Consider the following 12,337-nt stretch of genomic DNA (forward strand, 5'->3'; position numbering starts at 1 on the left):
GGCTGAGGGAAGACATAAAACCCGCGCTGAGGGGAAAGAGAGCCCCGGCTGAGGGGAGACACAAAACCCGGGCTGAGGGGAGAGGAACTCCTGAGGGGAAAGAGCCTCGGCTGAGGGGAGACACAAAACCCGGGCTGAGGGGAAAAAGAGCCCCGTCTGAGGGGAGACACAAAACCCCGGCTGAGGGGAAAGAAAGCCTCGGCTGAGGGGAGACACAAAACCCGGGCTGAGGGGAAAGAGAGCCTCGGCTGAGGGGAGACACAAAACCCGGGCTGAGGGGAGAGGAACCCCTGAGGGGAAAGAGAGCCTCGGCTGAGGGGAGACACAAAACCCCGGCTGAGGGGAGACACAAAACCCCGGCTGAGGGGAGAGGAACCCCTGAGGGGAAAGAGAGCCTCGGCTGAGGGGAGACACAAAACCCCGGCTGAAGGGGCAGAGCCCCGGCTGAAGAGCAGGCAGAACCCCGAGTGAGGGAGGGAGAGCTCGGGCCAGGCCAGGCCAGCGGGCACACTCCAGGCCCTCAGGAAACCTCCATGGGGGGATGCCTCCGTGCTGGGCAGGCAGAGCTCAAGGGAGGGACACGAGCCTTGCGCTCGCTGGAACTGAAGGACCAGAGGATCAGGCGAAAATGCTCTGCCTTGTCCGCATGTCATGAAGCTTGAGTCCAGTTTCCAACACACGTGGAGCAAGTTCTGAAACTGCCCAGCAGCCCTCAGGAACTGTGTACAACCAGCCATTTACAGTCACAGGTTCCAGTCAGAGATCCTGAATAGGACAGGAGCAAATGGACCATGGAGCTGTGCCAGGGGAGGGTCAGGCTGGAGATCAGGAAAGGTTCTTCCCCCAGAGGTGCTGGCACTGCCCAGGCTCCCCAGGGAATGGGCACAGCCCAAAGCTGCCAGAGCTCCAGGAGAGTTTGGACAGTGCTGCCAGGGATGCACAGGGTGGGATTTGTGGTGTTTGTGCAGGGCAGGGGTTGCACCCCATCCTTGTGGGTCCCTTCCAACTCAGGATATTCTGTGAATATATTTCAATTTCCTTTGCCTATTCATGCCTGCTACTTAATACACTCAATCAAAGCAACTGCTATCTAGTTTCTGGTTTTTTTCTGGCTGCACAGCAAGGACCAAGTTGGAGGGATGTTACTCTACACTGAGAGAGGGAAGATGAAAATGCATCACAGTAATTCCAGATTATATTAATTTAGAAAAGAGAAAGTTCAACATTTTGGTCATTGCAGTATTTCAGTCAGGTACAAAAGGCTTGGTAATATGCAGAATACATGGAATTCCCCCAGGATACACAAAACACTTGAGAAAGGCTTTCCCATTGGGTTTTTTATTCCCTCCTGAACAATTTCTAATAGAAAAGGATTGTATACAAGAGCACTCCTGTACAGAAATCCCTTAGATCTACCAGTCTTGCTGGGTATTCCAAATGTTCACAATGTCTCCAGCGTTCACTGTCTCTCAGTAAGCACAGGAACGAGTCACCTTCTGCATCTATCAAAAGTCTCACTTGGGAAAAAGTGGCATTAAAAATGTAAGCAAATAGTGGAAATGAGATGTTTACCATTCTTGGAAGAATATTCTTTGATCACGGGTAGGACAGAAATCTTTTTTATATAAAAGTGTCTTTAAAAATACCACAGTACTGAGAAACTCCTACAACACTGCACCTCAAATTCCACACAATACAGGCCCTGCAGTAACTATGGAACACCAGACTCACCTGTGATGTGACATTAAAATTCTGTGTATGAGGGAGGTTTGGTATGGCTTTGAGGCAGACCTAAGCTCCCTCTGCCCAAACCCAAATTTGTGGGAGGCCAAAGAGCTTTGATCTGCAGGTGCTGTGCTCTGGCAGGCTCTGAGCACACCAACAGAGCAGGGCTGGCTGCTAACTGGGAGCACTGGGAAGGCTGGGACAGGTCTATCAATCAAGAAAGAGGAATCCTTCAAAAAAGTGTGCGTTAGAAAGGGTCCTTAACCCCAGTCTTCACCCCTAAAACAAGGCAAAGTTTGTTCTGAATAGGACTGACTCCTTCAAGTGCTCTGCTGGCATCTGCTGCTCTCTCAGCTGCTCTCAGCAGTGGCCAGGTGACAGTCAGGCCAGCCAGACACTGAGGGTCACTCACTGCAGAGCCCAGCTGCCCCGTGCAGCCAGAGCAAACCACATCCCTGCCTCTCACACTGTGGTTTCTCAGTCATCTCCTGCTCCTTCTAGCAAGCACAATAATCACAACCTGCATTATGTTCTCTAGCTACAGACAAGGTGGATTTAAGAGCCATCTGCACAGCTGGAATTACTAACTAAAGCTCATAAAAAATAACAAAGGGAGAGAAAATGAGCCATCACAAGGGAGGATACATCAAATACTTCAGTTAAGCATCTGAGTGCTGCAGGTACTAAGACAGGGTGCAAGCTTTTGCCATCAACACTTCATAAAAATGCAGAGAAAACAGCCCACAACTTTAAAGATAAAACAAATATACAAGGAAACACCTGAAACAACAAATCTTTGTCAGGTAGTTTCGTAACAGTCCCTTGAAGGCTTGGAGATGAGGTTTGTGTGGCCTAGGCTTCACAGTCTGGCAGATCTTCTCTCCCCACCTCGAAGGACTCCTTGCTGATCAACAGCAGCTCACGCAGCTCTTTGTTTTCAAGCTGCAAAATCAACATTTTTGCTGAAATAGAAATGAGCTAATTCACAACTAAAGGACTATCACAGAAAAGTGCCAACTTCATAGTTAGAAGTTGCTGATCTTTAAACAATCCCACTCCTTCACAGATACATAAAGTTTGTACATTACACTTTGTAATGCCAGCATTAGTACAGTGCTGGCACACTGGAACCAATAATTTAAAGTTTATCTTCTGGCTTAATTTGTTTATATATAGTTACAAAAATAATACGAACATTAAAAACTTAAAAATAAATAATCATGTTCTGCATTTCCTGACCCCATCCCTAAATTTTTTTTAAGTCCTTGACAGGAACATAGAAAACACAGAGAAAGTCTGGAGACCTCTGTTCTTACCTCCAACTGAGCCAGTTTCTCCTGAACTTTAAAGAACTGCTCATCATCCACTTGAACAGCTTTTCTCATCACCTTTCCCATCTCACATATTCTGTCTATTTGACTTTCAATTTCCTAAAAGACATAAAATTAATACATTCAGTAAGTTGAGGCAAAAGCAACAGTCATAATTTATCCCTTATAAATCACTTACTTCCATCTTCCTGATTTTGGATTTTCTTTCTGTTTTGAATTTTAATAATTTCCTCCCAAGGACTTGAAAGCCTTTCTGTCTTGTATACTCAAGAATAAGAACTTGTACCTTATTGTCCTCTATCAGCAGTCCTTTATCAGTGAAAACAGTGCAGAGAGACACAGCAGGCATCAAGATAAGGCACCCTGACTTAAAAGGAAATAATTTCAAGTGTGCCAAGGTCTGAGACAGCATTCAGGTTCATGATTAGTAGGCAGCAAATTTTATTTAGCTTTATTAGAAAAGCCTGACTGAATTTATTAAGACACCAAAAATAAATGCAAAGATGATTTCAAGTGTGGAGTAAACAACTTTACCTCAGAAAAACATCATGCAACAAAAGTAGAGCAAGTAAGATCAGAGCCTCCTGAGGCAGATTTTACAGAATTTGTCTAGATACAGCAATAATCCTCTGGAAAATGCATTTTGCTGAAGGTCAGAAATGCACATGGAACAAACACTGACAAATTCCAGTATGAAGCAACAGTTCCTGCTTGAAGAGCAATACATCACATAATGTGACAGGTGACAGGGTGGAGTTTCTTTAAGTGCCCATAGTTTTTCTACTACCTCTGAAAGATAAATTTATCACAGAGCAGAGAATTGATTTTGAAGTCCATTATTCAGAAAGAATGTAAACAAATTAGAGCATTCAGAAGACAGCTGGAGAACACGAGAGACTTCTGGGAAGAAAGATTATGATTTTTTCTAAACAGGAAGATGGTTATACTGAGAACATAGTTCTTTTAAAGAAATAAGCAGTTTGTTAATGTTCTCCAAATGGTGGGGAGGAAAAAAACTCATGGACTTCACCTGAAGTACAGAAGACTTTGTCTAGACATTGAGACAATCAAGGGATATCCCTTCAAGGATTCCTTCAGAGCCCTTTCAGCTTTGCATTGTCAAGTTTTGTTCAAATGTAAAACCTTGATAAACAGCAATTCGTGCACTCAGGGTGGCACTGGAAAACAAACCCAGCTACACCTTCACATGAGTTAAGCAACTTAGAAAAGAGAAGTGAATTGCCACATATCAGTGCACAGAAAGACATGAGAGGAGTTAGGCTGGCTCCAGTTCCAATTAAAAAACTACAAGATATGAGATGTCACTGGGTTGAACCAACCTGCTGTTCTCTAAGCAGATAAAATGCATTTTAAAAAATGCCTAACACAATTCCTAAGTCTTAAATGGAAATGTAACATTATTCTATTGTTAATAGATACCTAATAGGAAACAGGCAGCAGTTATCAGCAGCCACATCTCAGAGTACTGAAGTCACTGAGCCCAATGTACAAAAAAGGACACTTTAGACTACTACACAGAGTATCTGGATTTAAAAACACTAGGGAGTAAAATCGCTTAAGAACTAAACATATACAGTTCACAGAGTTTAGGAGTTTTCCCCTTTGTTACAGCTACTGAATAGGAATTATAACAACTTGTACATCTTTGATTTTACTACAGAGGATCAGGCACATTAAGCTTAAGCCAGGGAATTCACCACCCAGTTAAAAGTAAAAGCCTCCACCTGGGCTGTGAAGGGGCTGTGCCTCTCAGTGTCCTCTGGGACAGCTATTACTGGTTGTGTGCTCTGAAAGGAGCAGAGGGTAAAATACCAGCAAAGAGAGTCAAGATTTGGAGAAAATGTATTTTGGGGCACAGACACTCCAGGAATGGAAACAAAGATTGCATGACAGCAAGCAGGGGACAAGGGTCTTGAGCACTCTCCTGTCCCCATCCCACCTTACCCCAGAATTAGCCTGATGGACTTTCAAGACTGGCTCTGCCTCTTCACGTTTTCTCCCTTCCAGCAGCTGCAACATCTGCTTCCTGTACTTGCTCATGATGAGTTCCAGCGCGTCCTGGTGCTCCTCCAGTGAGACCCACAGCTCTGCAGAACACAGCACGTCAGGGCCACGACCGGCAGCCACAGGAGCCCCGAGGCGCTCGCTGGGTACCAGCTGCGGGACCGGCGCTGCCCCACCGCTCCCCGCCCCGGCCACTGCGGTGGGGCTGCGCGGACCCCCTCGGCCGAGGAGACTCCCTGACCCGCGACCCACCGGGGCATCAGCGCCGCTGCTCTCCTCGACAAGCCCCTCTGGCCGGGACCAGCGGCCGCGCATCCCACCGGGACAGCCCCGCACACCGCTCAGCATCCCCCGCGGCCCCGCAGCACATCGCCCGCCAGGACCCGCCCCCGGCCCCGCTCACCCCGGTTCTCCTGCTGCAGGTCGCGGATCTGCGTGTTCTCCTGCGCCAGCACCACGTGCGGCCGCAGCCGGGACGGGTCGGGTCGCTCCGCCGCGGGGCCCGGGCCCTGCCGACGAGACGCGGGGGTCGGTCCGGCCGCCTCGGGCCTACCGAGACGCGGGGGCCGGTGCGGCCGCCCCGCCCGGGCCCCGCCGAGGCGCGGGGGCCGCCCCGCCCGCGCTCACCTGCTCGGCGCAGCCCGCGCCCGCCTCCCGCATGGCGGCCACGCGCCGGTGCAGCACGGCCGACTGGTCGATGAGCGACTCGGCCGCCGTGTCGTGCTCCTTCAGCCGCTCCAGCAGCGTCCGCGCGTCCGTCAGGATCTTATCGATGGTGCAGCTCATGGCGGGCGGCGCTGCTCACCCCCGCGGCGGGCCCATGTCCCGCGCGGCCCCGCCGCCGCTCTCCCCCCTCAGCCGCTCTCGGCGCCTCTCCGGCCCCGCCGCCGGGCGCGGGCGGACGCGAACCCGCGGGGCCGGGACGCCGCTTCCGCCCGCGGCCACGGCGCCGCCAGTGCGCAGGCGCGGCCCGGCGCGAGCCCGCCATCCGCCAGCGGCTCGCCTGGCGGCGCCAGAGCGCCACGGCCGGCCCGGGGGGCGGGGCCAGAGCGGGGGCGGGGCCAGAGCGGGGGCGGGGCCCGGGCTGCCCCCGCCGCTCCCGGGGGATGCTCGGAGCTCTGCAGCTTTGGCTGGTTTTGGGGTGGTTTGGGGGCGTTTCGGGGCGCCCCAAAGCCGGTCTCCCCCGGCACACGGCGCCCCAAAGCCGCCTGCCCCAGGTGGATGTGCCCCCGTCCCACGAGCTGCCCACGCCGCGGTCCCGCGTGTCCGAGCCCCCCGTGCCCCGAGAGCCCCGGGCCCCGGCCCCAGCGCGGTGGGGGGAGCCCGGGACAAGGCCGGCTCCGAGAGGCCGCCGATCGACACAGGCTGTTTGCGGAGGGCCGGCGGCCCTGACCCCGGGTCCCGCTTATCTCTGCGGCTGCTCCCTCCCAGCGCGATCAATCCCGGCTGGGATCTGCGGGGCTCCCATCTTATCTGATCCTGCTGTTTGTCTCTTCCAACAGTAAACATCCGCCACTCAAAATAACAAGCTGTGCAATGCTGACTCGCTGCTTTGATTCTTATTTGCTAACTGAAGCTACTGTTGGTGATCTGGGGTGTCCTTGAGGCTTTGTACCACAAAGTTTTGTTCAATAGCACCAGCTTCATTAACAATGTTTTTCAACAATAATATTTCAGCAGGACTGCCTTTGATTTGAATAATATTCCTAATTTAAATCCCTATTTACACAGACACATGAGAAAACTCCAGGATGCTCTATCAGATGAAGGTTCTTTATGATCCCAGAGATAATCAAGGCTGGTGCAGAAGTGCTGAACGAGATAATTTTATAAAATCAACAATCTCAAAATATGCACACAAAGCAAAAGAGAACAGGGTAAGCAGCTGCAGTTGGAATATTTCATCAGAATCAGATTAATTAGTAAAGTATGAGAACTATTCTGCAAATTTGGGAAATGTAATCCTTCTGCTAGTTTGGAAATAAAAGCCCAGACCATGTTATAGCATATAAGGACCTTCTGGTCCTTCCCTATTTTTCATCTTATTAGAGACTACTAGAAAGTTAGGACAGTTTATTGGAATTCCTTTTTCCTAATAGGCAAGTCACGAACACTTGGAAAACTGACAAATATTGCTTTGTGGACCATCCTGGGTATGGAACAAGTTGGGTAAAATCGTCCTGTCCCAAAATGGACACATCGTCCCTAAGCCCTAGCCAGCGCTGGTTTTCCTGTCCCACTCTCACATCCTCACATGACCCCTCGTGTGCAGTTCAGCACCTGCTGCTGCCTCCCTCTGCTCCCATTCCCAGCTCTGTGCCTGCCTCCAAAGCCTCTCCCAGAGCTCCCATTTCCACAGAGCCTGGGCAGGCTCACAGAGCAGGCCTGACACAGCTCCATGGAACGAGCTCTGTGTGCCAGAGCCATCTTTTCCTTTTTCACTTTCTCCAACACAGGGATTTCTGTGAAACCAAACTTGCAGTCCCTGAGGTTCCACTTAATTCAGGCACTCAATGAGCCATTGAGAGATGTGGCCCTGGGAATTCCAGTTCATCCCTAGGAAATCAGCCGCAGGAACCCACAGTCTGGGCAGAGTGAAGGATCATTTCATCATTTCATCGCTGCAGGAGCTGCACCAGGATGTATCTGAGCTGCCTGTTCAGCTCTTGTGTTTATAGTTCTGATTTAACACTCACTTCCCCCTGGTGTCAGAGGTGCCATCCTGGCCCTAGGCAAGAGCAGGGGTAGGTGAGGGCAGCACTGCTGTACCAGACTGTCATTTCAGGATCAGTTTATTTCCTCTGTGGCATTCTGGCTTCTAGGAATAAAATTCCACGATGAGAGAGATGAGAATCTATGACACCACTGTCACACTGCCCTGAGCCCGTGCTCCCACTCAGGGCTGGGGCTCAGCCGCTCTCCAGCAGATCTGGACATGGAATCATTTGTCCAGCTCCAAGGGACAGCAGAGTGAGTTCCTGTGGCGCCAGGACACAGAGAGGATCCCAGTAGGACAAAGATCCTTGGTTTAAATGCTGGGAATGCTTGTCACCAAAACTTTGAGTGTGTAGCAACAGAGCTTAAACAAATCAACAGATGAGCATTTCTGAGTAGGGGTGCCTTGTAATTCCTTTGGCTTATCACAGCAATTCTGTGTAAACTAAATAGAATGTATAAATTTGGCCTCTCAAACTTTTTAGTGTTTAACTTCAATTCGATTAAACACTTATGTGTGTGTACAAAGTGAAAAATGGGGTTATGAGAGGTTAATGTTTTAATGCTTTTAATAACTCTTAACCACATGGCTGTATTTTGTCAAACAGAACATGGGGTTGTTGTAGCAGGAGAAGTGAAGGCAGGATAGCAGAGTACTGGGACACTCAGAACAACAATGCTGCTGCAGAGCCCAAACTGCTCCCAGGCCATCTTTGGAAAATCAGAAATAGTATTTCTGTGCTGGGATAAATACATAACAGTTCTGAGTACAGCTGAGAAGGCTCTTGCTAACATTAGGAAAATCACAAAGAAAAGAAATCTAGCTGGACATAAAGTGGACAAAATTGCTCAGGGCACAGGAGCCCCTCCCCTATGGATACAGGCTGAGAGAGCAGAGACTGTTCAGAAGATGAAGTTGTGTGGAGACCCCACAGCCATCTCCAGGGTCTGAAGGGGCTACAGGGAAGCTGGAGAGGGACCCCTCATCAGGGACTGGAGGGACAGGACAAGGAGAAATGGGTCCAGGCTGAAAGAGTGGAAATTCAAGTTATATACATGGAAGAAATTCTTCCCTGTGAGGGTGGCAGGCCCTGGCACTGGGTGCCCAGAGCAGCTGGGGCTGCCCTTGGATCCCTGGAAGAGTCCAAGGGGCCAGGCTGGATGGGGCTTGGAGCAACCTGGGATGGTAGAAGGTTCCTGCCCATGGCAGGGGTGGAACAGGATGGGATTGAAGGTCCCTTCACATCCAAACCATTCTGGAATTCTATGAACAGATCAATATCAAATGGCAATGTCTGTGACAGATGGAGTGACATCTAGATATTGGAATTAGAGAACAGAATAAAGGGCAAATCTTTAGAATACTTCTTGGATTTTCAGTAAAATTATATTAATTGTAAGTGTGGTCAGCACAGGTAAAAACATTGTGGCTAAGTGTCTGAAAGCAAAAGTCTCCCATGGTGATGCAGCTGGGCACAAGCTTTTAAAAATGGAATGTGACAATTCTCATTTCCATTAGAAGCCCTTCCTTCAAAACCCAACTATTTCAGCAGTTACAGCTGTTTAAAAAGCAAACCAGCCCCCTCTCACACCACACACCCCAACACTTTCTGACTGCTTGCTTTTAAAATTAAGTGGTAGTGTTAAGACAAGCTCTCAGCTACTGTCACAATTTCACTGGTTTTGCCTTCAACAAAAGTGTAGCACAGAGACTCACGGGCCAGGAGCCCAAAGGAATCCTCCTCTTGCACTTCCCAGCCCATACTTCAAGGTAGATTAAAGTGGGATAATGCAGAGTTGTCCTGTGACAAGAATTATTACCAAGGAACTCAGTCTTATTGTTCATACTAATTATCTTGCTTTGATAAATCTTGAGGAGTCACCCACTGCACCACAGCACTCACACTTATGAGTCTAATATTCTTTCTACTGTTAAAACAAATGTCCTCAAGATGGAATCCAGGCTGGAAAAAAGGAAAAACATTATCATTGATAAATGGATACATCCAGTTAGTTCAGTCTCAGCAGCAAGACCACTGCTGATAAAATGCTGAGCAAGGCATTCCAGAATAATTATTTTGTAATGCTTAACATAGAGTGTCAAGATCTGCTTTATGGAAATGAGGTCTTGGCTTCCCTTTGCTGTACATATAAAGTACTGCAGTGCCTGTAGTTAGGAGTATTCTCTATGAACTACCAACTCTGGGGATTGTAATCAAACTTAATTGATAGTTTTGCTTTCTTCCACTTTGTGCCTTGCTGGAGTATCTGATTAACAAATCTGGTCTTCCAGCCAAGGGGAAACAGTTTTGGCAGAGGGAACTGAAAGGGGGAGGTGTTAGGATACCCAGGAACTTTGTCAAGGTTGAATGGATGGGTTTATTGTACCTACTCTGCCTTCAGCCACTGCAGATTAAGTTTAAGAGAATAAACAGGAGAAACAGTAACATTTTGTGGGTCCTGAGACTTTCAGGTGAGTTTAAGGCATCTTCAGTTTTCTTGAACTGAAACTTCACATAATGTTTAGTTCTTCAAGGTTGGCCTTACAAACCTGTAAGAAAATTCAAGGTGAAACTATCCAACAACTTCATGATTAAGAAAAAAATGAGTCTTAAAAAGATTTAAATTGTTCTTCCTTTCTGGTCTGCTATTTCATCATTTAATCCCACAAAAGCATTTAAGAATTTAACAAAAAAATGCATCTTCTGAGCTATTTCTCGTCCAGTTTGCTAATGAGTAGTTGTCTGATACATTTGATGCAAAACAAAGAGTATTTCTATTATCTCACACTAAAGAACATCTCTCTGCAGTGCCACATGGGAGCTGTTCACTGTGCAAAGTAACACCATCAGACAAAATCAGTACTCACAAGGCTTTGGGCTGCTTCTCACCCGGGACTGAGAGGTTCATCCACACCCATGAAGAACAATCCCAACAGTGTCAGCATTCCTGAACCTTTGGAAGATCTATAAATAATAGAAGAGAGGGGGAACAGAAAACTTGGGTTTTTTTATTAATTCCTCAACAAATTGGAAAGGGAATGCAAGGTCTCAGATCTCTCAGATTTTGGCATGGATGTATTTGCCAGTGTATTTTATGCCTCTGAACGATTTTATTTCTCTGACACAAAAATAGGTAAAGATTAGGTTAGATCATTTTGATACATGATCTGTATTGTTAATACTTCACTTTCTGTAATATTGCTCAGAACAGTTTACCAACAGGAAAGATTTAATCCTGTAATGAAATAATAATTGTTTTAATGTAACCTTTAACTCACATAGAACAACAATTACTGTAATTAGCAATTAGTTTTCTGAAGGCTTTAGTCATTTAGTATTTGACTCTTGCTTTCATCATTTAATGATTTACAGTAATGAGCTGGAACATCAGTATTTTGTACTGAAGTGGCCAAAATAGTTGTCCAGGCATGCTTGCCCTCATGTGACAGATCTCAGATGGCTTGAGGAGAAGTTAGCCAAGAGCAATAGGCAATGCCATCACTTCTGCTTCAGTTCTACTGAAAAACAAAAAAGTGACTGCTGTGCCTTGCAGTCAGGGCTCAGTAGCTCTTGGAGGGCTGTTACTTTGCTGAGATTCTGCCCTTTGTTTGAGTTTTGTTTGACAAATGCTTTATAAATGAGCAGAAGAGGTGGTTTATGTTTCATTAATGAGGCTGATAGTGGTTAATTACTGAAGTTACGTAAACAATCCAATACCAGATCAAGCCAAACGGGTCATTTATGTAGAGAAGATCCAGCTGGAGTAGATGCAATTTCCTTTAACTATTCGGTTACCAAATGAGTCACAGACATGTGGAAACTCCAGTCCAGATGAACAAAGAATTGTGCTTACCTTGAAAATGGATTGTGTCAGCAGGTATGGATCCAGGGAAGCTCTTCCTTCATCTCCAGCTCCCTCACCCACCAGATCCTTGGAGCCAGCTGCCCAGTCTCCAGGGGGATTTGGCTGCCCAGAGCTCCCAGTTTGCAGTGGTGGCAGTGAAGCTGCACAAGTGCTGCAGCAGTGTCCAGGTCAGGCTGCTATCACCACATCTGCTTCTTTTCTGTGGAAAAACGTTTGTGTCCCTTATTCCCCACTTCAGTGCCACTTCTGGATGTTGGCTCATGGCATGAACTCCTTCAGCTCCTAAATTCAGGCCGTATCTATAAGTGACACTTTGTTTACTTACTGCTAGTAAAGCAAGCTTGGAGTCTGGTATTATTTCCTTTGCCACTGAAGCAGCTCTGGGCACGTTACTGACCAGAAACTTCAGCAGTGTTTTACAGAATTGATGTATGTATAGGAAAATAACAGAAAACAGAGCTGGAAGCGAGTTTTCCAAAGTCCTTTACAAGAAGTCCTCTTTACAAACCAAAGCAACTCAGAGAAAACAATTCCTGAGTTCAATCTGGTTGCCCAAACTGATCTTCAAAACAGCCAGTGGAGAAGATAGTACAAGGAACTCACTCCAGTGCTATTTTTACCACAGTAATTGCTTTCTCTAGTTTGTAATTTAAATCTCCCTTACTCCTAAATAA

At 47.5% G+C, this 12,337-nt stretch overlaps 1 protein-coding gene and 1 long non-coding RNA gene across 3 annotated transcripts; both read right to left on the reverse strand.

Moving 5' to 3' along the window:
• Positions 1–1,322: 1,322 nt before the first annotated feature.
• SIKE1 (suppressor of IKBKE 1) lies at positions 1,323–6,042 on the reverse strand. 2 transcript variants are annotated; one of them, XM_021535285.3, is made up of 5 exons: positions 5,709–6,042; positions 5,485–5,590; positions 5,022–5,164; positions 3,042–3,155; positions 1,323–2,667 (listed from the first exon to the last, which is right to left on the reverse strand). In XM_021535285.3, exons 1-5 carry the CDS (start codon positions 5,865–5,867, stop codon positions 2,578–2,580), a joined length of 612 nt encoding a protein of 203 aa, XP_021390960.2. In that variant the 5' UTR covers positions 5,868–6,042; the 3' UTR covers positions 1,323–2,577. The 2 variants fall into 2 exon arrangements, with proteins under 2 accessions (XP_021390960.2, XP_085417517.1); XM_085561391.1 differs by having other exon boundaries at positions 1,323–2,687; positions 5,709–6,020.
• A 668-nt stretch (positions 6,043–6,710) lies between these two features.
• Positions 6,711–12,204, reverse strand: LOC146765288 (uncharacterized). Its single transcript, XR_014950174.1, has 4 exons — positions 11,989–12,204; positions 11,652–11,862; positions 10,666–10,762; positions 6,711–10,347 (listed from the first exon to the last, which is right to left on the reverse strand). It is a non-coding gene; the product is annotated as an uncharacterized LOC146765288 (long non-coding RNA).
• Between the last annotated feature and the right edge of the window lie 133 nt (positions 12,205–12,337).

The sequence above is a fragment of the Lonchura striata genome, chromosome 26, assembly GCF_050655825.1.
Source record: "Lonchura striata isolate lonStrDom1 chromosome 26, ASM5065582v1, whole genome shotgun sequence".
Lineage (NCBI taxonomy): Eukaryota > Metazoa > Chordata > Aves > Passeriformes > Estrildidae > Lonchura > Lonchura striata.